This window comes from Procambarus clarkii, chromosome 44, assembly GCF_040958095.1.
Source record: "Procambarus clarkii isolate CNS0578487 chromosome 44, FALCON_Pclarkii_2.0, whole genome shotgun sequence".
Classification (NCBI taxonomy): Eukaryota; Metazoa; Arthropoda; class Malacostraca; order Decapoda; family Cambaridae; genus Procambarus; species Procambarus clarkii.
This window is the reverse complement of record NC_091193.1, coordinates 31,502,346-31,530,010: the sequence shown is the minus strand read 5'-3', so window position 1 is coordinate 31,530,010 and position 27,665 is coordinate 31,502,346. Positions and strand designations below refer to the sequence as shown.

Below are 27,665 nucleotides of genomic sequence, written 5' to 3'. Positions count from 1 at the left end.
CATTTGTTCTTTTTTAAAAAAAATATTGTTTATTCTACAAAAAACAATTCAATGCATTGCAACATCACAGCAGTCACCCCTTTACATCCCAGCATCATTAGCATATTAAAAAAAAAAATATTTGCATTGTAGGAGGCATGCGAGAATGTGCGAGAAGCAGCAGGAATGCACCATGTGGTTTTCTCGTTAATGAAATGAGTGCTCGCCAATGGAGATAAATTGTCGGCGATCAGCGCTCGATATTCAAAATGCTCGTAATTTGAGGCGCTCATCACTCGAGGTTTCACTACTTAAGAACCTTCATAGCCAACTTACTTAGGAAGAAATACATGGAGCTTCACGAATCTAGGTGAAGCGTCACGAAGCACCTCCAAAGGATACCTGATCAACCAGGCTGTGACTCGTACGTCAGGCTGCGAGCAGCCGCGTCCAACAGCCTGGTTGATCAGTCCGGCAACCAGGAGGCCGGGTCGACGACCGGGCCACGGGGACGCTAAGCCCCGGAAGCACCTCAAGGTAACCTCAAGGTAGGTCCAGTGTTGCCAGCTCGCCCAGATATTCCCTCGAAAAATGTTTCCTTCAAAGATTATATGTTATCCCTGAACATCAAGGTTGATTATCAAGGAAATATTGCATATCATTATAGTCACATTAATACTGTGCAATATCTTATTACATTCCTGCCAAATAATTATAAGTTAAAATAGGATAAAGAATTCAACATATATAAAAACCAAAATTAGAGATCCTGACCTCGGTCACAGGGCTAGGCCTGTACCACACAACCTGCCTGTGCCTGTACACTCCCACACTCCCACACTGTACACTCCCACACTCCCACACACACTCTCCCACATTCTAACATCCTCCAACACCCTCCCATACTCTCACACACCCTCTCCCACCTTCTTACACCCTTCCACCCTCTTACACACCCTCTGCCATACTCTCTCACACACACACACACCCTCTCCCACCTTCTAACACCCTTCCACCCTCTGCTATACTCTCACACACACACACCCTCTCCCACCTTCTAACACCCTCCCACACTTTCACACACACACTCACACCTCCCACACTCTCCCACACCCCTTCCCACACACTCACACACCCTCCCACACTTTCACACACACCCTCTCACATCCTCTCACACGCTCATACACTCTTATACATCCTCTCGCACCCTCACATAAACCTCCCCACACCATTACACACCGTCACACACCCTCCCCTACCCTTCCATACCCGCACATACCCTCGCAATCTCACGCACCTTCTCGCACCCTCACACACACTCTCACACTCTCATGCACCCTCTTGCACCCTCTCACACCCCTCACAACACCGTCACACACTCCTGCACCCTCACACACCCTCCACTTTCTAACACACCTTCACACACCCTCATACAGTCTCACACACACCCTCTCACACCCCTCTTGCTCCCTCACACACCCTCCGACACTCTCACACACGCTCCCACACTCTCCAACACCCCTCCCATACACTCTCCCTCACCCTTACACACCCTCCTAAACTCTCCCACACTCTTCCACACCCTCACGCACCCCTCACATAACCTCACACACCCTCCCACACTCTCACACACCCTCCCACTCTCACACACCCTTCCACACTCTCACATACCCTCCCACACCCTCCTTACACTTTTCACACCCTTCTACACTCTCTCACACCCTCCTTACACTTTTCACACCCTTCTACACTCTCCCACACCCTTACATACACTCTCATGCACCCTCTTGCGCCCTCTCACACCCTCACACACTCTCATACACACTCCTGCACCCTTCACTTTTTAACACGCCCTCCCACACCCTCCCACTCTCACACACACTCTCTCGCATCCTCGCACACCCTCACACACTCTGATACATCCTCACAAACCCTCCCACACACTTCCACAGTCTCACATACACCCTCTCACACTCCTCTCGCTCCCTCCCACACCTTCCCACACACTCCAACAGTCTCACTCACCCTCAAACACTCTTACACATCCTCACACACCCTCACTCACTCTCACATGGGGCACCGGTGGCCGTGTGGAGAGCACGTTGGCACGTAATCTTGTGGCATGGGTTCGATTCCCGGCGCCGGCGAGAAAACAAAATGGGCAGAGTTTCTTTCACCCTGATGCCCCTGTTACCTAGCAGTAAATAGGTACCTGGGAGCTAGACAGCCTCTTTCACCAGTTGATTGACAGTCGAGAGGCGAGACCAAAGTGCCAAAGTACAAGTAGGTGGTTGCTGGGTCTACGATTTGATTGACTGAAAATAGCGTATTGTATACATTCTAACAATGACTTTATAAAATTAGTTAAAGTGAACATTTGTACTACCAAATAAAAACGTCATAAAATGTTTTGTGTTTGCTGGGACTCATCTTGGCACGACTGCTTCTCACCTACTGACCAACTCAACATGATTTAAATGTCATATTCTTACATACTGTTTTTGTATCCCATATTCTTATGTATTTTACTTTTTCCTTCATTTGTATGCAATGTATATATACATTTAACATAGATATTTAGAAATATTTAATATTAGATATTTAGAAACTGGTCGGATTTGGGAAATAAATATAAATGGATACGAATAAATTTAATTGAAATTAGAATATTGTTCTTGCCCAGAATGGTTATGGGGCATAATATATACATGAAGGTACCTATATAATCCTTAAATATGATCGTTGAATATATAAAATGTCAAGAAATCCTTGAGAGCGCAATGCTGAGCAAAACTTTGAAGATATATATAAGCGCTCGTTTGGATACCTGCTATCACTGAGTTGAATGTCAAACTACAGGGATCATTTATAAACCTTTTGACAAAGTGGCACAGACTGGGCATAACCACAAGAAATATCATGCAAATAGTACTTGTCAGGATGATACATAATTAAACAGTTCTCTCCGCGACCGCCGCCTGGTTCTGGCCTGTATCTGGAAAAGAAAATTAACATGAGTATGATGGTAAGTACTCACCTAATTGTACTCACCTAATTGTGCTTGCGGGGGTTGAGCTTTGGCTCTTTGGTCCCGCCTCTCAACTGTCAATCAACTGGTGTACAGATTCCTGAACCTACTGGGCTCTATCATACCTACATTTGAAACTGTGTATGGAGTCAGCCTCCACCACATCACTTCCTAGTGCATTCCATTTATTAACTACTCTGACACTGAAAAAATTCTTTCTAACGTCTCTGTGGCTCATCTGGGTACTAAGTTTCCACCTGTGTCCCCTTGTTCGTGTCCCACCCGTGCTGAAGAGTTTGTCTTTGTCCACCCTGTCAATTCCCCTGAGAATTTTGTAGGTGGTTATCATGTCTCCCCTTACTCTTCTGTTTTCCAGGGTTGTGAGGTTCAGCTCCTTTAGCCTTTCCTCGTAGCTCAATCCTCTCAGTTCCGGGACGAGCCTGGTGGCATACCGCTGAATCTTCTCTAACTTTGTCTTGTGTTTAACTAGGTATGGACTCCAGGCTGGAGCTGCATACTCCAGGATTGGTCTTACATAAGTGGTATACAGGGTTCTGAAAGATTCCTTACACAAGTTTCTGAAGGCAGTTCTTATGTTGGCCAGTCTAGCATATGCCGCTGATGATATTCTTTTGATGTGGGCCTCTGGGGACAGGTTCGGTGTGATATCAACCCCCAGATCCTTCTCTCTATTTGATTCTTGCAGGATTTCCCCTCCCAGATGATACCTTGTGTTCAGCCTCCTGCTCCCTTCGCCTAATTTCATCACCTTACACTTTCCAGAGTTGAACTTCAGCAGCCATTTTCTAGACCATTCCTCCAGTTTATCCAGGTCATCCTGTAGTCTCTGTCTATCTTCATCCGTCTTGATTCTTCTCATAATTTTTGCATCATCAGCAAACATCGAGAGGAATGAGTCTATACCCTCTGGAAGATCGTTCACATATATTAGAAACAGGATGGGTCCAAGTACTGAGCCCTGTGGGACTCCGCTGGTGACATCTCGCCACTCTGATGTCTTCCCCCTCACCGTTACTCGCTGTTTCCTGTTGCTTAAGTACTCCCTTATCCACTGGAGCACCTTCCCTTTTACTCCTGCCTGTTGCTCCAACTTTTTTAACAGCCTTTTATGGGGTACTGTGTCGAAGGCTTTTTGGCAATCCAGGAAAATGCAGTCGGCCCACCCTTCTCTTTCCTGCCTAATTTTCGTTGCCTGGTCATAAAATTCTATTAACCCTGTGAGGCACGATTTACCATCTCTGAACCCATGTTGGTGGTGCGTTACAAAGTTATTTCCCTCCAGATGCTCTACGAGCCTTTTCCTCACGATCTTCTCCAGCACCTTGCATGGTATACAAGTTAAGGAAACTGGCCTGTAATTCAGTGCCTCTTGCCTGTCACCCTTTTTGTATATTGGGACCACGTTAGCTGTCTTCCAACTTTCTGGTAAGTCTCCTGTTTCCAGTGACCTGTTATACACCATAGAGAGTGGCACACTTAGTGCTTCTGCACCTTCCTTTAGTATCCATGGTGAGATTCTATCAGGCCCAACAGCCTTTGTCACATCTAGCTCCAGCAGACACCTTTTGACCTCATCACTGGTGAGGTCAAATTCCTCCAAGGTTTCCAAGGTTGCCGCCTCCTCATTTAGTGCAGGGGCTTCTCCTTGTTCTATTGTGAAGACCTCCTGGAATCTCTTGTTGAGTTCTTCACACACCTCCTTGTCATTCTCTGTGTATCTGTTCTCCCCTTTCCGCAGCTTCATCACTTGTTCCTTCACTGCTGTTTTCCTCCTGATATGGCTGTGGAGCAGCTTTGGTTGGGTCTTGGCTTTACTCGCGATGTCATTTTCAAACTGTCTCTCTGCTTCCCTCCTCACTCTGATGTACTCATTTCTGGCCCTCTGGTACCTCTCCCTGCTCTCTGGTGTTCTGTTATTTCTGTAGTTTCTCCATGTTCTTTTACTCAGTTGTTTCGCTACCTTACATTCCTGGTTGAACCATGGGTTTTTCTGTTGTTTTTCGTTTTTCTCCTTTTGGACGGGGATAAACCTGTCTGCAGTTGACAGTTCTAAGTGTTGACAGTTCTGTAGCGAATAGATTATCCTAATAATATACTCGCTCCAAACTCATTAGCCTAATGCGAGAAGCAAAGCTCTCATTAGAACTAATTATGGAATTCAAACCTTTCCCTACTTCCAGTTAATATTTCTGCCAACCTTTGGAGAATGATGAGGTGTTGTCCGAGCATATAAGCAGCAGAGTAGTGAGTAATAATCAGTCTTCTTTCACGTGTGGCTTAGAACAGACACTTGTGAGATACTGTACCAACTCTCAGTGCACTCAAGTCACTGTCACACCATTGCTCGCCAATTATCACCTGCAAACTTCTGTATACTCGCCCAAATATATATATATATATATATATATATATATATATATATATATATATATATATATATATATATATATATATATATTAGTATATTTTGGTAGCAGTTATTCCTGTAGACAGATATTATTAAATATGACCGAAAAAGTAAGATTAATAATTCTAACACGAATTTTCTCGATCTTTCTTATGTTTCTTTTCACTGTTGATGGTAAATGAAAAATCAATTCTCCAAAATTCATTTTTATTTCTAGTCTGATGCGACACTTGAGCGCGTTTCGTAAAACTTATTACATTTTCAAAGACTTAGTTTACACACACACACAACTTAAAATTGAATAGAGCTTAAACATCTTCGAATTTTTATACCTGCATTTGGGTGAGGTGATATGTTACAGCAGTTTTGGATGAGGTGAAAACAAATTTTCAACACTAGCCAGAACACGAAACAATGGGTATTGAAGGTAAGAATGGAAGTAATTGCAGTGGGCCTATTGGCCAATATTTCTTGATGCTTCTATATTGGAGCGGAGTCTTGAAGTGGGTAGAATATAGTTGTCACAACTACATTCTCTGCAGGTCTTCCAGCAGGGAATCTTGTGTGCCTGCCAGAGTGCCATCATCCAGGAACCAGATGTTGAGCTCACTGGACAGTCTGGTTGTAATTTCTCGAACCGCTATGCAAAAGAGGAAGGGTGCAAGTGGGTCTCCCTGTTGAATTCCCTCTGCTGAGGTGACTTCATGTTTGCCAAACAGGAGGGTTGAGTCTTTGCTGTAGCCTGCTGACAAACGGGAGAATGCTTGGGCAATGTTCCTGGACTGCAGCGAGGATTGCTTCCCTTTTGACCGAGTTGAAAGCGTTTTTAAAATCTAATTTTACTACTGCCTGGTCTTCAGTAAGAGAGCTAATGTAGGCTCGTGCAGCATGAGCCGCTGCTTCACAGCCTTGGGGGACTCCAAACCCCAGCTGGTTGGGTTGCAGCATGGTGGCTGCTTCCATTCGGATACTTCTGACAGCAGCCCTTGCAACTAGGCGGCGAAGGGTATTACCAACGGTAATGGGTCTGATCCCTCCCCCCCTTCCTTTTCAGGGCACATAGGGATGCACCAAAGAAGAATGGTTTGATTTCACCAGGGATTAACCCGGCGAGGCAGTTGTTGACAAACGTTGTGATTTCTGTCAGGAGCGCTTCTGCAGCTGGGCCAAGAACAGGGTTCACCATTTCCTTCACATGTTGAGGTCCTACCCCTGTGTAGCCTCCTGAGGAGCCCGGGGGAAATGAAACGATAGCTTTATAAACCTCTGACTCCCGGAGGACGAGAGGTTCCTGGTTAGCCTGACCTGTGGGGGAGGTCCACCTACGGCCCTGAGGGGGTGTTTTTCTCTCAGTGCTTGGGCTGTGGTTTCATCCCTGGGCAAAATTTTGTCCTCACTTGTGATCAACCTGAGTGCATATGTGGGAGAGTGTAGTGTTCTCGAGGTGGCGAGAAATTCGTGAAAGAAAAGTATTTTGGCCTGTGGTATAGGCCCTTTAGGAAGCCAATATGGCGCTGGCCCCTTCGTTTTGCCGCCAAAACTGTGTGACGTCAGTGGCACCAGATTGGTCACCGACAGCGATGTGGCACAGGGAGCCAATGAACACCTCCCTTGGCAAGTATGACATCACGAAGACATTGGGGTCCGGTCATAGCGCCACGGCGGCGCCATCAGTCTGACACGACACGTCAAGGTGGACGGATGTGTGAAGGTTGATCCTGTCAATCTGACAGTAATACGCCACTCCCGTGGATCTTACGCGTCACCTGTAGTCTGCAAGTACGCAGACTTCTAAGTATGCTTCTATATTGGAGCGGAGTCTTAAAGTGGGTAGAATATAGTTGTGCATTAATTGGCTGTTGATTGCTGGTGTTGATTTCTTGATGTGTAGTGCCTCGCAGACGTCGAGCCGCCTGCTATCGCTGTATCTATCGATGATTTCTGTGTTGTTTGCTAAGATTTCTCTGGTGATGGTTTGGTTGTGGGAAGAGGCTATATGTTCCTTAATGGAGCCCTGTTGCTTATGCATCGTTAAACGCCTGGAAAGAGATGTTGTTGTCTTGCCTATATACTGAGTTCTTTGAGGCTTACAATCCCCAAGAGGGCATTTGAAGGCATAGACGACGTTGGTCTCTTTTAAAACGTTCTTCTTTGTTTCTGGAGAGTTTCTCATGAGTAGGCTGGCCATTTTTTGGTTTTATAGTAAATTGTCAGTTGTATCTTCTGAATTTTGTCTGTAGAGATAATGTTTTTACTGACAATATCTTTCAGGACCCTTTCCTCCGTTTTATGGGCTATGGAAAAGAAGTTCCTGTAAAATAGTCTAATAGGGGGTACAGGTGTTGTGTTAGTTGTCTCTTCAGAGGTTGCATGGCGTTTCACTTTCCTTCTTATGATGTCTTCCACGAAACCATTGGAGAAGCCGTTGTTGACTAGGACCTGCCTTACCCTACAGAGTTCTTCGTCGACTTGCTTCCATTCTGAACTGTGGCTGAGGGCACGGTCGACATAAGCGTTAACAACACTCCTCTTGTACCTGTCCGGGCAGTCACTGTTGGCATTCAGGCACATTCCTATGTTTGTTTCCTTAGTGTAGACTGCTGTGTGGAAAACTCCGCTCCTTTCCATGACTGTTACATCTAGAAAGGGCAGCTTCCCATCCTTTTCCATCTCGTAAGTGAAACGCAACACAGAATTCTGCTCAAATGCCTCCTTCAGCTCCTGCAGATGTCTGACATCAGGTACCTGTGTAAAAATGTCGTCAACATACCTGCAGTATATGGCCGGTTTCAAGTTCATGTCGACTAAGACTTTTTGCTCGATGGTACCCATGTAGAAGTTTGCAAACAGGACACCTAAGGGAGAACCCATGGCGACCCCATCTACTTGCTTATACATGTGTCCATCCGGGCTCAAGAAGGGTACCTCTTTAGTAGAAGCTTGGAGTAGTTTCCTTAGACTGTTTTATGGTATGTGAAGAGGAGTACAGGCCGGATCACGGATAAAGATGCAGTACTTCGAGCCTCCCCGAGTACCTCTACACAAGTTAACAGCGTCACCCCAGTCGTATCTATGAAACTTCAAGCACACTTGGATGAATTTAAAGATGTGACCCAACCCACCAGCCCTCGACCAGAAGTGCAACATACGATTACGCATCACATTACTAGAAGAAGAGCACCTACCTTCGCCAGACCACGCCGCCTGGCACCAGAACGACTGGCGGTAACACGTGCTGAATTCTACAAGCTACAGGAGGCAGGAATAATCCGCCCTTTAAACAGTCCATGGGCTTGACCTCTCCATATGGACCCGAAAACAGCCCCCGGGAAATGGCGCCCTTTCGAGGACTACAGGGCTCTCAACGTTTGTACTCTGCCGGATTGCTACCCAATACCACACATCCAGCATTTCTCCCAGAGACTGAGCAACACAACCGTTTTTTTTCGAAAATTGACCTTGTGCGGGCATTTCACCAGATCCTGGTGGAACCGGCAGACATTTCGAAAACAGCAATCACAACACCTTTTGGACTGTTTGAATTCGTCTGGATGCCTTTTGGTCTACGGAATAAACCCAAAAACATTCCAACGCTTCATCGACCAAGTAGTTAAGAACTTAAGGACCTTCCTTTTTGCTATGCCTTCATTGACGATCTGCTGGTGGCCAGTACATCCCTGACAGAACATCTGCTACACCTCCGTCTCCTTCTCACCCGTCTGCGAAACTTCGGCTTGCAGCTCAACTCTGAAAAGTGTATTTTCCATGTTCCAGAGCTGGATTTCTTGGGACACCGTGTGTCAGCAGCAGGGGTCCAACCACTAGAGAAGAAAATCGAGGCAATCAAAATATTTCCACGCCCATCCACTCCAAAGAAGTTGTAATAATTTCTTGGCGTAGTGAATTTTTATCATCGATTCATCCCACGTTGTTCGGACATCTTGCGACACTTATACGACCAATTACGTGGTTGGAAACACACGTCCCGTCTTCCGTTGGAGTGGACTTCCCAGGCTTCCCAGACTTCCTATGATCATGATCATTAAATTATAACCTCCTTTCTTTTGCTATATGCTTCATATATTGTTGCGATATTTACCATGTAATCAACTCACAGGTGAAATTGAGGGGAAGGAGATAACAGCAAAGAATTACTTGGTTCTGCATGAACACGTCCTGACGCCAGCATGCTCGACCAGGAGACGACGCGACTTATATGATCAGGACGTGTGCATGGCTGATTAAACAAACTACATTCTATCTAATAGCTAAGCTGTGTTCTGTTTAAAACTAACCATAGTAGATTAATAACTACAGTAGTAGCAGTTTTCTACCAAACTATTAATCTTAATTTGGTAGGTTATATTATTAAATAACCCCCCAGGTTGTGAAGGGAGGCTATGAAAATAAATTAAATAATAAATTAGAAATTAGTTCTTAAGAAATAAATTAGAAATTAAATACATCATTAAATAAATAAATAAATAAATTCCTCCTGGGAGATTTCCTCACGACTATTTACAAACAAGTCCAAGTTTAACTCAAAAGATGTATGATGTCTTGTTGAATTTAAAGTAAATCAATTTGCCTATATAGCAGGCATAAACAAAGTTTTCCTAAGAGTAGGTATCCAGGAGGAAGATTATCACTACACAAAACTCTCAAGGGTAAAGAACCCTGAAGACGAGAACAGTCACACTGTAAATTATCGTTTTCTTCTTTTCTCTTTGAAGAAACGTCTTCTCCATTCTTGCTACAAGCAACACGGAACACCCATCTGAAAAACTCAAACAGTCCTTACAAGGCTGAAATTAGCAAAAATCTTGATGTAGAACATTTTCAGGGGACAGCCAAATGTGAATCCAAACTGTTAAATATATATCAGGAGGCAAATCATGAATTGAAGGGAGCTAATATGCCATTGCAGTCATGGGCTTCCATTAATGAGACACAAGAAGGCTGGAAGATAAAGGTTGGGATCATCCCTCAACTCTAGAGCTGCACACAGCTAAGAGGTAGCCTCGCCCTCTACAAATAACCCGTCCTCTTAAAATAACGTCGTTTTTCGTTCGTATGCGCACAATGACGAAAAATGGATGGAATATGAACTGAATTCCGCTCACGAAAGTGACGTACTGTCTCTTTTTCTGTTTGAGTCCTCCGGCTTACTAGGTTAGGTTAGGAGAAGAAACATTCAATTAACAGTTTTCATGCTGTTTTGAAACCTTAGGAGAACTTCTTGCCCTCCTAACCTACCAGAGGACCCGTAACTTGCTGTTACTTGCTATTAATTATCAGAACCTTCAGAGTTGAAAGATTAATAAGATCTCAGTTAGAAGCTTACTGAAGGTTTTTTAATTCATATTTTGTGTAATGGATTCGATCAGGAAAGAGTGTTGAAAAGTAAAAACCCCACAATAACGTCAGTGTGCTGGATCCTGCTTGGTGCCCAATAACTTGAGCTGCACGGTAGAACGACGGTCTCGCTTCATGCAGGTCGGTGTTCAATTCCGGACCGTCCAAGTGGTTGGGGACCATTCCTTTTCCCGTTCCATTCCAAATCCTTATCCTGACCTCTTCCAAGTACTATACATTCGTAATGGTTTTGCGCTTTCTTCTCATAATTCTCTCCTTCCAGCTTCAACCTAAACGACGAATGGTCACCTAGATTTGCTGTGCTCTGCCTTGGGACAGCCAGAGCAAAGAACACAATATTACTTATTTGGAATCAATAAGGTCATTTGGTATTTCCCTTCAACGGCTTGTACTGTTACAAAGCTTGGCGCATTCACCGGCTGAGGTCACTAGGAAGTTGATAGATTTTTCCGTTTTTCGGTTGGTTCTCCAAGCGATGAGATAGTATCCGACGCCGGCTTGGCCGAGAAGGGCTCCGGGTGTGCCCTCAGGGCATAGAGGGCAGTTGAGTTCTGCTCCATCAGAAGTCACTAGAAGATATCTTTGCCCAACTGGGCACGAGTTTTGGAGAGGGCATCGTGTTTGTGCCACGGGTGTGTGTGAGGTGAGAACGGTGCTCGCCTGAAGGATCTTCCCAGACAGTTGTACACCAGTGAGTTTATCAGATGCAAAGTACGCTAATATCCGAGTACAGGCGGAGTATACATCGCTAATGCTTTACCTTTACCATCAGGGGAATGTCGAGGCATGCTCAGCACCACTGCCGTCGTGGGGGCCGTAAATAAATAACAGCTCACAGTACTAATTATTTTGCCATGGATCACTGAGGATACAAACATAATAACATTCAGTGATATAATAGGTATACAGCTTATATAAGCAAACTTGGCATCTGACGACTTCACATTTTTCACAGAAGGATTAGTTGACCAGCAGGGACAAGGATCCGGAGCTGCAGTTAAGGCAGGAAATTCTGTAGTTGGTTGGAGACTCTTAAACGAGTGTTCAACTTTACAAACAGAGATGCTAGGACTTAAGGAAAACTATAATTGTTACAGTTGATTGTTTAAATATTATAAATTAAAAATAAGTAATAAATAATTATGTAGGATATTCTCACCCGTTAATTGATCCCCAGAAAGGTGGTCCTTTAGGCATCAGTTCTCCAGTGACCCAAGTCCAGACTCCCTCCTGAGCTTCATCTGACCCTCCAAGCCACACTCCAACGGCGGCATTTTCCGAATCTGTAAAATATTTTGGTGTTGCTGAGGACTTAAAGGCTGTAGTGAACACTGAGTGTCACTGAATGCTGACATTCACTTGATTGACAGTTGAGAGATCAGTGGATTGACAGTTGCGAGGCGGGACCAAAGAGCCAACGTTCAACCCCCGCAAGCACTTACTTGCGGGGGTTGTACTTACAGGTGTACTTACAGATGTATGTATAGGTGTACAGGTGAGTACTTACGTGGGGAAATAGTTGAGTGGGGGAGTACTGGTCGCGGAAGGGGGGGGGGGGAGGGAAATTTCAGGAAGTCTAGGGAGAAAAAGGAGCGAGAGAGTGTAGGAAGTTAGAGGAAGAAAGCAGTCGGAGGTGAGGGATGGAGAGGGAGGGTGAGAGACATGAGGGATTATTAATATTAATTAACATTTATAAAATGGAATGTCTATGTTTGTCCGAGGATGGAGGCCAGACGTTTAGGGGTTAGCCTGATGTAACTTTGCATGGTGGGTTGCGATTGTATGTCGAGTGTCCTAGTGTGGTTGGGGTCGACCCCCACGCCCCTCCTTAAGAAGGAAAGGCTCCTTTAAGAATACCAACGACCTACGAAGTATGAAATGAGGGTTTAATTGTTAAACGAGAGTTGGACAAATATTTCGGTCGTTATAGAAGTCGACTCAACGTCGATAACGATGATTGTATGTTACTCGTTCATCTTCTGCCACTGGAAGAGGCAGAAGAGGAAGGAGTGAAGGAGGCAGACGGTACCGGAGGGAGGGAGGGAAGTAGACAGTTCAGGAGATTCTATCTGTCTGCCTTTGCATATCTAGTGCAAATTAGAATCATTTCAACCCTTGGCAACCCTTCATTCTTTCCAAACCAGAGGCAGACTTGTTCCGTTCTATTTCCCATGTAACTAATACCAGCCTCAGGAAAGTACATCTATTCCATATTATAGGTATCCTATGAAACCTCGAACAAAGAGTCGCTGTCTATATATCTTACTTGAGACTTGTCAGCAGCCTAGATTTCTCTACCTTTCCTGTTAAGTATCATCAAGGCCCTACCTGCGGCTCTCTCCTCGAACTCTTCTCTGTCAGGTGAACCGCTGCCTCAGTCTAACACGTCGTTCAGTCCCTAGTTGTTACTAGGGAAGGCGTTAGAAATATAAAAATTAAAGCACGTAAAGTTTCCTGTACAAGATATGAAGACAAATATGTCTTCTAAAAAAAAAGATATATGTACTTCTCAGTACAAGATTTAGACCTTGAAGAATGTTACGGTGACCTGAGCAAGTCATTGTCTTGCATTGTTTTTAAATCATTAATGACGAACAAAGTACTGAAATTGTGGAGGGTGGAACATGTGATACAGATTTTTAGGAATGAGGATATATCATTTGTGTCGAACTGTCGGCCAATTACCTTAAATTAAAATTGAAGAAAATGTGTTTAGTCGATGATCGCAAAAGCCCTTCATTAACATCTTAAAAAACATACATCAGTAAAATGTTGAAAATATGATTATACAAACAAAACAGAGGACTCAAAATCTTTGCAAAATGTTTAAAAATTATAGTGTTTTCTTGCCTTAAGATTACAGTGTTCTCTTGCTGAAGGGTTAAAGACTTGGACTAGTGACGGCCCACTCCATAGTTCATTAGCAAGTTGTGTTCGAGCTCTACAACCACTGTGTCAAGATCGTCATACTAAAAGGTAATGGACGTCGCCTTAAGGAGTGCAGGAGTGGGGACTACACACAGGATAGTGTGTGGGGAAGCAGGGAGGGAGTGTGGACTACACACAGGATAGTGTGTGGGGAAGCAGGGAGGGAGTGTGGACTACACACAGGATAGTGTGTGGGGAAGCAGGGAGGGAGTGGGGACTACACACAGGATAGTGTGTGGGGAAGCAGGGAGGGAGTGGGGACTACACACAGGATAGTGTGTGGGGAAGCAGGGAGGGAGTGTGGACAACACACAGGATAGTGTGTGGGGAAGCAGGGAGGGAGTGTGGACTACACACAGGATAGTGTGTGGGGAAGCAGGGAGGGAGTGTGGACTACACACAGGATAGTGTGTGGGGAAGCAGGGAGGGAGTGTGGACTACACACAGGATAGTGTGTGGGGAAGCAGGGAGGGAGTGTGGACTACACACGGGGTATAGTGAGGGACACGGTTGGGTAGGGGCAGCTTGCAAGAAGAGAGTAAACACATCTATGTGACAATCAGGAGAAGCTCTGTTGACCTTGTCTTATGAAGCGTTGGTTTCTGATTGTAGGTAATTACTAGTGTTTGGTAATGTTTGTTTACCTCTGACGTTGTACAGTGCGTTGTACTGTGGTGTATTAGTTAGACGAGAGACATTGTTAATGTGTCAAGTTTTGGTATAAGCTGTTCTTACTGTAACTTTCCTGCCGTTAATACTCACTGACAGTGTTGACAAAAGCGAGGTACTCAGCGTAGGTGTTGGCGTCAGTGAAGGTAGCCAGGTCGCCGCCCCTCGCAGCACAATACTGACGAGCAGCGGCCCAGGGGAGCGGGTCACCAAGAGCCAGCAGCAGACACGTCTTCCCTACACTTGTGTACGGGGGCGTGCAATGTTCCTCTGTAAAATAACCGATGTTTTAAATTATGTATTTTCTTATATATGTTTACATATATGGTTACACATCGTTGAGGACTGAGTGCCTAATAGACTTGTCGAGGTTCTCCTCGCAAATGACTCACTGCACCCAGGATGAAGCCAAAACTCCTGAGCAATCAGGTATAAGGGAAAGTGCCCAAAAGTGCCGCTGGGAATCGATCCAGGACCAATCGCTTGTGCGCGGACTTCACAGCAAGTCACAAAAACATTAACAGTGCCGGTAGTGCAGTGGATAAAACACTTACCCGGCGCTTCGCGAACACTATGGACGGGGTCGTATTCTTGCCAGGGAGGACTGACTGGGTGCCAATCCTTAACTGTTGCCTCTGATCACCCAGCAGTGAATGGGTACCTGGTTGTTAAACGAATTGGCGGGTTGTATTCCAGGGAAGAATTTGGATTAATAACCTGCCCGAAATGGCACGCATGCTAGTGACGTCACCGGGAGACCTGGCCCTGTGCTGGCATGCAGAACTACACAGACTTTTGATGCGAGCAGAAATGCGTCAGTGAGCTCCCGAGATTAGAGGTTTTGGGAGCCTCGCTCAGTGAATTTTAAGCAGCCATCGCAGTCTACCATTCTCGCAAAAGACAGTGTTCTCCTGGGGAGTACGAAAAAGTCATGTTTAGTGGCCAAAGGAGTGCCAAGAACTTGAGGATATTAGTCGGCGACTGAAGGTGTGCGACGACTCTGGGAGGGCAAATCTGGCGCCCATGAGTCCGTTCTAGTACGACGTGCAGCGCTGCAGTGACTGGGTCACATCTATTGAGGTTTTGGAGGGAAGACACTGCATCCGGATCCCTGAGAAAACGTCTCGTTGAAGGAGCGTGTGTGTACAGTGACATGCTCAGTGACCACTGGTTGGACCAGTTGGGAAAACCCGAACCCTGGTACGGTGAAGATGCGATTTCTCCACGACACATGAGGACCTGTAATACACTACCAGAATGTTGACCAGACCACACACTAGAAGGTGAAGGGACGACGACGTTTCGGTCCGTCCTGGACCATTCTCAAGTCGATTGTGATTGTCAAGTCTCAATCGACTTGAGAATGGTCCAGGACGGACCGAAATGTCGTCGTCCCTTCACCTTCTAGTGTGTGGTCTGGTCAACATACTTTAGCCACGTTATTGTGACTCATCGCCTGCACACTACCAGAATGCCGAGAGCTACCTAGGACCCGTGTACCTTCTACCATCGGAGGATAGCCATCGTGGACAGGAGTGATTAGGATAGATCATTATTTCGCTCCCAATACCCCTTGATATATAGGCCGGTACATATATATGTCATTAGTATATTTTCTTATTATGTTAGAGTAGAGTAGGCTGTAGGTCAGCCAGTATTTGCTACTGTTTGGAGAAGACAGTCTGGGAAGGTGTGAGGCAGTTGGTAGACTAGAAGAATACGCCGACTGAGCTGTCATCCTCGAGAGGGTATGACTCCCCCATGAACAAATCCACAAGGGCTGTGACGACGATTCGAACCTGCGTCCGAGAGCATCTCAGACGCTGCCTTAATCGACTGAGCTACGCCATGGTCAAAGGAGTTGAAATCGAAGATCTACTGAACTTACTGGATCCTGCAGCCTCTCTGAGGCACAAACAAGGGTTTTACACAACTCCCCCCCATGCACTCGAGCCATGTCAATAGGCCGTTCTCCCTCTTCGCCCTTACTTCATTACACACAGAAATCACAATTGCGTGATGCATCAAATGAATAAATCCACAAGGGCCGTGACAAGGATTTGATGCATCATGCAACTGTGATTTCTGTGTGTAATGAAGTAAGGGCGATGAGGGAGAACGGCCTATTGATATTGCTCGAGTGCATGGGGGAAGTAAGCACCTTTCAGGTCAATCTTAGAAAAAATTGTCCCCATGCAGACCTCTGACAACAACTCATCTATCTTGGGTAGAGGGTACGCCTCACAGTGTATGCGGTTATTCAGTTCCTTGAAGTCTGCACAGATTCTCAAGGATTTCTGATCTGCCTTCAACACTGGTAAAATTGGGGCTGCCCACTCACTATGTGTAATTGGCTCTAAGATACCTTCTTCCACATGCTTTTCCAGGGCTGATTCTACCAACTGCTTGTAATGAAACGGCACTGTTCGTGCCTTGAAAAATTTAAGTGAAGCCCCACTTTTCAGGTGAATTTTTGCCACCATGCTATTAATTGGCTTATCTGCTTCCACCAGCAGTACACCGAGAACTTCAACAAGATCTTGTAGATCTGAGGCAGTGAAATTGACACCAGTAATTCTATCTATCATCATACTATCATGCAAGAGGAGCCACACATCTATGGATCATACAATAAAATCAGCAGACTTCTAGATGTTACTATTGCTCGGTTACAAGTATCTCTGGGAATTTTCATTATCTGCCGATGTAGACAGAGATCCAAATGTAAACTGTGTCAACAAAATTATTCGCACACCCTCCATCATATGTGATGGAGTGCGAAAAGATACGTGAATTTAGAGACAATACTATAACCAAGGTTCCAACGATGTGCAAATATTTCATTCAAAATGATCTGCTACCAGAAATTTTAGCCAAATATCCCCAGTTTGCTAACTGTAGGAAGTAACTAAGTGATTGTAACCTATCCACCGCTGCCCACTGGATGGGGGGCGGTGTGCAGGACAAACATATCAATTGTGACACTAGCTCTCCACATTTGTCAGTTACTTAATTTAGAAACAGTACTTGTGGTCGATCTCGAACCCATTGTTGATGTGACGACTTATATTGACTTGTAAATAGCTCATCAAGATTGTAACTTGCTTAGCTAAATGAATTGTGGGGTTCAGTCCCTGAGCCCATTATGTACCTCTGTAACCCTCTCCCCTACCGCCCACAAGATGGGTATGGGGTGCATAATAAATGAACTAAACTACCTCCACTGAATATTTATCTAACATTTGCTCGGCACTTTTAATTGTTTTAATTATCGACAATTCATCTAGGCCCGCCAAGAAAATTCCCACTTTTTTCATGAGATCCTAACCACATAGGCTAGGATTATGTGAATCCACTACATAAAAATCGTGGACAATTTATTTTCCATTATAACCTACTTTTGCCGACACCTTGCCATAGACCTTAATCGGTACATTATCATAAGCACTTAATGATTTTTACCAGGTTTTACATTCAATTGCAAGGTATCTGCCCAAGCTCTAGACAATGTTGACACTGCAGCACCAGTGTCCAGTTCCAAGGGAACTAACTTCCCATTAATTACAAAATTCACCACTTGTTACTTCACTGAACATACCGTTTCTTTCAACGAATATAGTCGGTTTTCCTCACCTGCAGCTTCTTCAGACGATTTCCCTTCCTCTACTGCCTTGACCACAGTACTACTACCTCTTCTTCCTGCATTCCCTGGTCATCTCCTCTCCCAGGCCTTGCTGTTCCTGTTCAGATATTCCTTACACACTCTCTGCAAGTGTCCCTCCTTGTTACAAAAGTTACATATATATATAGGCACTAAATTTGCACTTGCTACTTATGTGATTGTATCCACAGTGTTTACATCTGGTCTGGCCCTGTACGACCATAATTTCCTGAGTAGAAGTCTTACTTCCAAAAACACTTTCCAGGTTCAATATCTTCTTGAGCACTGTCCATGATATCATCGATTGTAGATCCAAGTTTTCTGCCTCCAGGTTATGGAAATAATTCTCCTTTTCCACTGCCATGAACAACAGGAGCCAGATTCACGAAAGCACTTACGCAAACACTTACGAACGTGTACATCTTTCCTCAATCTTTGACGGCTTTGGTTATATTTATTAAACAGTTTACAAGCATGAAAACTTCCCATTCAAATGTTGTTATTGTTATAAACAGCCTTCTGTGGCTTCGGAGCTCATTAACTGTTTAATAATTGGAAACAAAGCCGCCAAAGATTGAGAAAAGATGTACACGTTCGTAAGTGCTTGCATAAGTGCGTTCGTGAATCTGGCCCCTGGTCACTAACCCTGCCGTCCAACCGTGCTCTGAAGTTGCAGTGGTTAGCCAAAGTCTTCAATTCCGCATATAAATCCTGTACGGATTCCTGCTGCTTTTTCGTCCTCTTCAGGAAATCCATCAAACTCCTGTGATATGATGGTTTCACCACATACTGACGTTTAAGAAGGGCAATCAGGTCTACATAGGTCTTCGTGTGGGATAGCTCAGGTGCACACAAATTTCCGAAAACACTATACGCTTCAGAACCCAGTGAAACCGTTAGAGAGTACCGCTCTCTTGTTGGCGTCCTCCTAAATCTCCCGATACTGAAAGTTTGCTTCCAGCAGGCTGAGCCACAGGTCCAACGAGATCTTGGCAGTGTTTAACGGCTCCATTGACATGAGCAGCGCAGCCATGGCCACGGTGGTAGCACACTCCACTGTTGTATGCGAAGCGTCCACTCGTCCACACGACGTACCCTGCTCTCACTGGATCCTCAAACCACGTCTCGTACCCAGGCTCTCTGCCCGAGATGTTTAATCCTCGTCGCCACTGTTATGGTTTAAAGCTGAAGAGAAACAATCTTCGTCCACATGGTTTTATTCTCATCCAATAACAAAACCACAAAACAATTATCAGGTACATGAAATATTATTAACAAGATCATAAACAAAAGAGCATCTGCTCCAAACATGCTACCTCCAACATCTGTAGTACTCAATCCCAACAAAAATCTTGTCCCCATTGTTAGGAACTATTTCCTCTTCTCATTTGACCAATTCTCTTGAATTAGTTAACAAATTGAATAGTGTTCCTGTCACTCCTGATTTATAGTTAATCAGTTTTGACGTTTGTTCTTTGATTAGAAAGGTGCCAGTTTATGATATTCTTGATCATCTTGCTCATGAACTAATGAGCCATGTTTTACCACTTTCTGTTGAAATTGTTGTCAATCTTGTTAAGTTATGCATTAACACTTTATGCGGATCAGGACATAACCTGGAGGCCTGTTTCGGCTACCCGCTTCCACAATGTGGACATAAAATTATGTCCTCATAAAAAATATTTGTATAAAATTCAATTTTAATCCAATTTACTTTGGGTTTGTTTCAAACTGCGCGCCATGAGGTTCTCTTTCTCACCATTAGGCTGCATGGTACAATAAGTTCATGAAAGGTGTGGACCACTTCGATCAAATGGTATTACCATATTACCAGGAAAACTCACAAATGGACCAAAAAGATAACGTTTTATTTCCTGCAAATGACATTGCATAATGCCTTTGTTTTGTACAAATACCACACAACTGATCAAAAAAAGCTAACATTGCTACAGTTCCACGAGGTGGCAATTTGGGCCCTATTGCGCTGGGACCCGGAAGATTGGCCTCAAACAGCAACAGTATCTCAACACTTGCGGCACGCTCCAGACATAAATGATGTCACAGGTCCTGCCTATGCTGACGCCATGCAAACTCCCGGACCATCTGGTGTGAGGCGGCCTTTGTTCACTTCAACACCTCTAGCTGAATGTGAATTTACCTTTAATAATGAGTATTATTTACAGACTTTTGGAATGACATTGGGGAAATCCTTTATCGCCATTGTTTTCAAACTTGTACATGGAATTCTTTGAAATTAAATTTGTTTCAAAAATTACCCCTGGAATCATTCCATGGTTTAGATATGTTGATGATATTTTGTGTATATGGCCTACAGATGTAAACACAGACGAATTTGTAGCTAAACATAATGATCAAGTCACCTCTATAAAATTTTCTATGGAGACTGAAATTAATAAATGTTTGCCATTCCTAGATGTACTTATTCATAAGGAAGATTTTTTACTAGCTTAGTGTCTACAGAAAATTACTACAGCAACTACTACTTACTACTACTACTACAGCTATGTCAATTAAGGCAGCCTGTGCCTGTCAATTAAGGCAGCGTCTGGGATGCTCTTGGACGTACGTTCGAATCCTCGTCACGGCCCTTGTGGATTTGTTCATTTGATGCATCCCGCTATTGTGATTTCTGTGTGTAAAGAGTAACATGTCTCACCGAGCGCATGGCGTATATATACGCCATGCGCTCAGTGCCTTATGGCATACCCCATAGGGTTCCTGTCACCCTATAGCGTATATATACGCCATAGTGTGCTAGGCACGATTCAAACGGCCGGCGGCTACACGGGGTTCACATAAGCTTCTTCAGGGCTCTTGTAAACAGACGCCATGTTTAAAAAAAAATCGTGGGCAATGTTCTCAGGTGTGAGAGCCACAGTACTGTGGGAGCAACCAAGGCTGGTGCACGCAGCATGAGCTAACAGCACTGCTGTTCAGCTTGTGACCACAGCATCGCCTAAAAATGTCAAAATAATATGTAACTGCTATTATTTAGCGATGACAATATTACAGATTACCCCTGACTGTGATAAAAATGACCTGGATTGTGATAATAGCAGAATTGTTGTGATAATAGAAGGATTGTTGTGATAAAAATGACTAGGATTGTGATAATAGCAAGATTGTTGTGATAATAGCAGGATTGTTGTGATAATAGCAGGATTGTTGAGATAATTAGCGTTGTGTGGGAGGAGTAATGCTGAGGGAGGGAGGGAGAGTTCTGACTGTGTGGCCACCTGTTATTGTCTGCATTCACCGTACCAGGTCAGTGGTTAATTATGGTGATTACAAATGTAGATACATATATATAAAGTGTGCATTAGCGTAATATCAGCAAAAGGATTTTGTTAAGAGGAGTCATTTGGGTGACGGAGGTGGCGTTGTCTGTATGACTTGTCAAGCTGAGTAGAGGGTGGCCACTATGCTCTTTGGGCACTCTACAAACTTAGGTGTACAGTTACGGTGCTTACAACATGTAGATACATATATATAATGTGTGTATATAGTGTAATAACACTACAAACAGAATTGTTGAGGGAGAAATTTTAGTGCACATGATCTTGAGTGTGTGAGGGAGGCAGCCGCCAGCTGACTGTGTGTGTGTGTAGCGATGTCTCTTAGTGCCTGAACTAACTATATCATCTTAGTTGTACAGTTGTGGTGAACAAAACATTTAGATACTTATATATAATGTGTGTATATAGTGTAATAACTGCAAAACTATGTTTATTGCTTTAAGAACATAATAATTGAATCACTAATAAGAACACCATACTTTTGAGTATTGCGATGATTCACACATCTATATAAATAAAAATGTAAATGTTCATTTGTTCAAAATCGCTAATCTCCGAAAGTTCATCACCGATTGCTTTGACATTTTCACACAACGTCCCATTCGAATCCAAGCAGGTTTTTATATACATACTATATAGATGTCGCGTCTGTGAGGGGAAAAAACGTCCTTTTTTCGAAAAACTGTGTTTTTTTCTGTGAGGGAATTCTTCGAAACCCCTTTACCGATTGCTTTGAATTTTTGACACAACGTTGCATTCGATTAGGCGGGTGTTTTTATATACCTACTATATTCATACCTCATCTGTGACAGGAAAGATAATTCATTTTTATAAAAACTGCACTCTCTGTTAGATGTAAGAGCAACACACGCTGTAAAGTTCCGAAAGTTCTTCACTGATTGCTTTGAAATTTTGACAACGTTCCATTCATATACGTGCGTGTTTTTATATACCTACTATATAGATGTCACACCTGTGACAGGTAAAAAACATGCCTTTTTTTTTTTAAACTGCGCCATCTGTTGTACGTAGGAGCATCACACGATGTACTGAATATGTTGCAATTCCATTTCGCTGTTCTGATCGCATTGATAAATGGAATTTTCATTTATTTCGATTTATTTACATTTTGTTTTAATTATTTTGTGTGACATTGCATTGGAATTGAGCTGTGTTGTTTACCATACTGTTCGTTTCGTGAGCCTATGTAAAGATGCCATACCTGGGACAGGTATAAACATGCTTTTTTTAAAACAGCACCATCTGTTGCACATATGAGCAACATAAGCTATCTTCTATACAAATACAAATGTAAATGTTCGTTTGTTCAAAATCGCTAATCTTTGAAAAGTCTTCACCGATTACTTTGAAATGTTCAAACAAATGTTCCATTTGCATACAAGTGAGTTTTTATATACATACTATATAGATGTCATGTCTATGTTGGGAAAAAACATGCTTCTTTTGAAAAACTGTGTTTTTCATGTGTTTTTTATGAGATAAATCTTCCAAACCACTTTACCGATTGCTTTGAAATTTTGACACAAAATTGCATTTGAATAGGTGCGTGTTTTTATATACCTACTATATACATGCCAAACCTGTGCCAGGAAATTTTTTTTTTTGTTTAAATCAGTGCCATCTGTTACACGTAAGAGCAACGCACGCAATACTAAATATGTTACGATTTCATTTCAATGTTTCCGATTTCCATGATAAATTCCATTTTCATTGATTTCGATATATTTTCATTTTGATTTAATTTTTTTGTGTGCCATTGCATTGGAATTGAGCTGTGTTGTTTACCATATCGTTCATCTCGTGAGTATTGTTTTCTTTTATATTTTTTTCATTTTTCATTTCATTTTCTAACTTTTTTCTTACATTTCAGTGATGGGAACATCAGATTACTTGATGTTCCCAATTTTCTGATGGGAACATCAGACCATTTGGGAAGGCATCGGACGAGTGGGGATGACGAGGGGACGGAAGTGAGAGATGGTGGGGAGGACGAGGGGACAAGGGAGGGGGTAATGGTGGAGAAGGACGAGGGAACGGGGGAGTTTGGGATGGTGGGGAGGACAAAGGGACGAGGGAGGGCGGAATGGCGGGGGAGGATGAGGGGATGGGGGAGTGGGTACTGGTTGGGAGGACGGTGGAGTGAGGAATGGTTGGGAGTATGAGGGGACGGGGACTGGTTGGGGAGGACTGGAAGACAGGGGAAGGTTGCTGTGGCTCAGCAACACACATGCGTTGCTGAGCCATATAAATGTAATATCAAATATCAAAATATGCTCTATTTTATAGAGCATATCTTGTTTAGCTTCATAAATTATTTTTAATGCTGTATATATTCCAAAATAATTTAATAATAAAGAAGTACTCCAGAAGGTCTATTCGAGGCAGCTCCTATAGATATCTACACAAATGTCATTCATATACATGTTTATATAAATTACCAACTACACCATCGTGGAAATAAACATTTTATTCACTTGGGCACTAGGATACTCGTGTGGGGAAGCCTACCAGTGATATATTTGATTATTATTCTAAGAGATTGAATTTATTTCTTCGACTGTATTTTATAATTTACCGTCACTAGTAAACATCCCTTCACATATTTTTGGGGAGAGGTTATTTTATTATTATTTAAAAAAAATTAAATTACAATTTTTGAAATTAAAATGGTTATTTTTTATTATTTTAATCTTACTGTTATTAAACGGTAAATTTCAGCTAAGATGTTAAATTACTCTACAAGTGTTCAGTTAAAGTATATATTGGCCTCAACTGTTTCGGCAGTGTTGACTGGTCATCACACATCAGACACCCCTGGACACATGAATTCCAGTGATTTTTGGCATCTGGGTGGTCCTTATGTGGCCAGCTCAACTATGTATCATGTGGTCACACCCACCCGAAGATATAATACACCGTAATATCTGATGACTACATGTTTGAACAGGTGTACACATGAACTTAAATTATTATAATAATGAGGCTTACCCTTGTGGGTGTTGTCTCTCTACAGCATAACCATAAATTCGTACACTAATAATGGCCAAAATTATGTGTAATAGAAATACTGAAAGCTGATCTTCCCTTATTATGACGTTAGATTGTCTCAGAAGCAAATATTTAGTAATTGGAGTCACACTGCTTTTTAGGACATGCTTTGAGTAAATTTGTGTTATGGGAGGCCCTCTGTCGTCGGACTCTAAGTTCACAATACCTCTTAATATGGCTGCCTCTGTTTACAATAGCTTCCTCTCCCTCCTCCCTCTCCCGATGTTGTAACATTCGAGATTCAGATAGAAGAATGGGTTTATGTATTTGTGATACAAATCTAACTCTTGTGTATGACCTTGAATATGTAACCCTGTTTTCTGTAACTTTTGTATGACTAAATAATGTATATTAACAACATTTGATGGCTGTTACATTAGAGTTTGAATATGATGTCGAATTTTCCCACATAATTCTGAGGAGGGGGGGGAGGGGGAGGGGAGAAAAACAAGCGTCGAAATCCAATATTTAAGGCTGCTGAACAGTTGATCGCTCCTCGTCAGAATTATGGTAGTATTATTTAAGTTTCATATTGTACTGTCGTGCGGCAGTTCTTATTATTATTGCTGCGAGGGACCCCCTTGCACCTTAAAATGCAATAACTGTGTCGATCGATCCAAAGCCCCAGATCCTTTTCAAGTTTCTTAGGGACGTTTTAAAAATTCATTCCGAACGTTTCGGTTTGGGCCACTTTGACCCAGTACTTTAAGGGACTAGGGAATTTATATTTGATTGCTATTTTCTTTAGGAAATAAAGCACAATTTGTGTGACGCCTAATAGTTTGTTCAGGTCAGAGTACCAAATAGGATAAATTACCAAAGTCCTGGGTGGGTCTGGTATTTCAGTGGGAGCACTGACATTGGTATGAATGGCTTGTGGCTTTTGTTTAAGGCACTGGTCACTGACTAGCCACTGAGGTCCACGGAACCACATCTCAGTTTTGGATACTTGTTTCAACGTCAGGCCTCTAGAGCCTGTCAGTCAGTCCCGCAGTCAGCAAGATTCTCTTATTTCCTTTATGCAATTGCTCATGTAAGGAGTTTTGCTGTTGTTATTTTCGCACCCACTGTAGTACTGCCTCATTATCTGACTATGCAACTGTTTCGTCAAATGTTACTTAAGGTTTTGGTCAGATAATGAGTCAATCTTACTCCTAGCAGTATGGCTGTTAACTCAGGTTGTGGCAATGACCTGCCACAGTTGCCAATGGCAATTTGATGTGAGCAAATTTGCCTGCTCACCTGTTACTAGGTAGGCTACTGTGCTTTAAGCCTTTCTGAGGCTTCACATAACACATGAAGCTTAATTGATTGATTTTGATGTACTGTTTCTAGCGAACTTGACAGACTCTAGGATACTTAGATTCTTCACTAATCCCTGCCATTTTTCTTCCAAGACAGGTGTTAGTGGATCATCCCAGTCTATCTTCTCTTGTCAGCATTCCTGCATTATCAACGTCCCATTTATCAATATGGGACTTAATAGTCCCAATGGGTTGTTGACTTGGGATAATAGTTTCCTCATTGTTAGATTGGCAGTTTCTGGTTCCACTGATTTTATTATTAATTGGTCAGATGTTGTTTCCCCTTCGACTCCTAATGCTTTAGTCTTATGAGGTACTTGGTCGTCTGGAAATTCTGACTCAATCAGTTCATTTAATTTTACAATATATGAGGTCCATGACTGGAGAGGCACATTTGCTCCAAACAGCTCTCGATTGACCTCATTATATATGTTAAGTAGTTCCTTATCACTGCTAATTGTTCCTTGGAAGTGTTCTACATACAGGTTATTGCTAATTTCAGTATTATTTGGGCAATTGGACTTCTTCAAATGCATGTCTAAGGTTGCTTGAAGCAGAAACGGCGAAGAAGTAGCTCTAAAGAAATCTGAAGGAAGCCTGTATGGGATTAATTCACTGTTTGGATTACTAGGATCCTTTATCCATAGGAACTTGGTGTAATTTTGGTCCTCTTCTTGGAGGCCTATCCTAAGAAATGTCTTACTTATAACAGCCGTGTATGCATAAGTCCCTATGCCGAACTTTAATGGCACGTCATACAGCCTTTGTGTCAGGCTAGGGCCAGTTTGAAGGCAGTCATTCAATGAGATACTATCCTGCCTGGTCTTGGCACAGCAGCTAAATATTTTGTAGGAGGGTTAGTGTCTGAATTTTTCAGTACTTTAATAATGTCCTTAGGGTCATCACTGGTTACAACTTCGATAAATTTGTTATCGAGTTGTTGTTGTATTATGTCATGGTACAATTTCAGGTTATCAGGTTGTCTATTTAAGTGCAACACCTGAGACCTTAATTGGTTTTGTGCCATGAAATGATTTACCGGGGGCCTGACAGCTGAGTGGACAGCGCTTCGGATTGGTAGTCCTGAGGTTCTGGGTTCGATCCCCAGTGAAGGCGGAAACAAATGGGCAAAATTTCCTTCATCCTGATTACCTAGCAGTAAATAGGTACCTGGGAGTTAGACAACTGCTACAGGTTCTTCATGGGGGTGTGTAACAAAAAGGAGACCTGGTTGAGGACCGGGCAGCATGGAAGCTAAGCCCTAAATTCCTTTTAAGATAACCTCAAGATAGTTGAGGATGATTCAGCGTCCATGGTAGCCTGACCTAGTATTGGTTGTCCATGTAGACCTCTGAGTCCAGGTATTGTTTGTATGTCCATTTATCATCTGGACTAGGTTGTTCAGGGACGATACCAAAGGTGACTAGATCCCATAATTTAAGTACTGGGGGAACAAGCTCATCTTCAGACATGTTTCTGAATTTAAGTGGTGACTGTTCTCCCTCTAGTTACGTAACTATCAATGGGTTGACTTGTTAGTTGTCTACAGGGGTGGGTTGTTTCAGACTCAGTACTGGGCCAGTGAGCAAATTGCCTCCCACAGACAATAACAGGTTCATTCCATGCCTTTTAGTTTGTCCAGTGATGAATTTATGATAATAATCTACACCTACAAGGAATCCATTGTTGGAGAGGTGGTCAGACGTTATTTTGTGGTCAGCCAACTTAATTCTCATTGAGTGTACATTCAATATTTGTGTAAATGATATATTTTTGTGTAAATAATATATTTTTGTACATAAAATAACATATTTTGTGTGTAAATTATATATTCTGTGTATAAATGGCATATTAATGTGGAAATGCCCTACTGCGTTCGTACCTGCCACATTGAGTGTAAATGTTT

The 27,665-nt window shown here is 43.0% G+C and overlaps 1 protein-coding gene across 1 annotated transcript in view; it reads right to left on the bottom strand.

Moving 5' to 3' along the window:
• Window positions 1–2,615: 2,615 nt before the first annotated feature.
• Window positions 2,616–27,665, bottom strand: part of LOC123745444 (ladderlectin-like) — a 155,442-nt gene continuing 130,392 nt past the window's right edge. The window contains exons 4-6 of the mRNA XM_069300878.1: window positions 14,502–14,678; window positions 11,971–12,094; window positions 2,616–2,974 (exon numbers count right to left, since the gene is read on the bottom strand). Of these exons, the coding sequence (XP_069156979.1) occupies window positions 2,842–2,974; window positions 11,971–12,094; window positions 14,502–14,678 (434 nt within the window). The 3' untranslated portion in view covers window positions 2,616–2,841. The remainder of the gene's footprint in view (window positions 2,975–11,970; window positions 12,095–14,501; window positions 14,679–27,665) is intronic.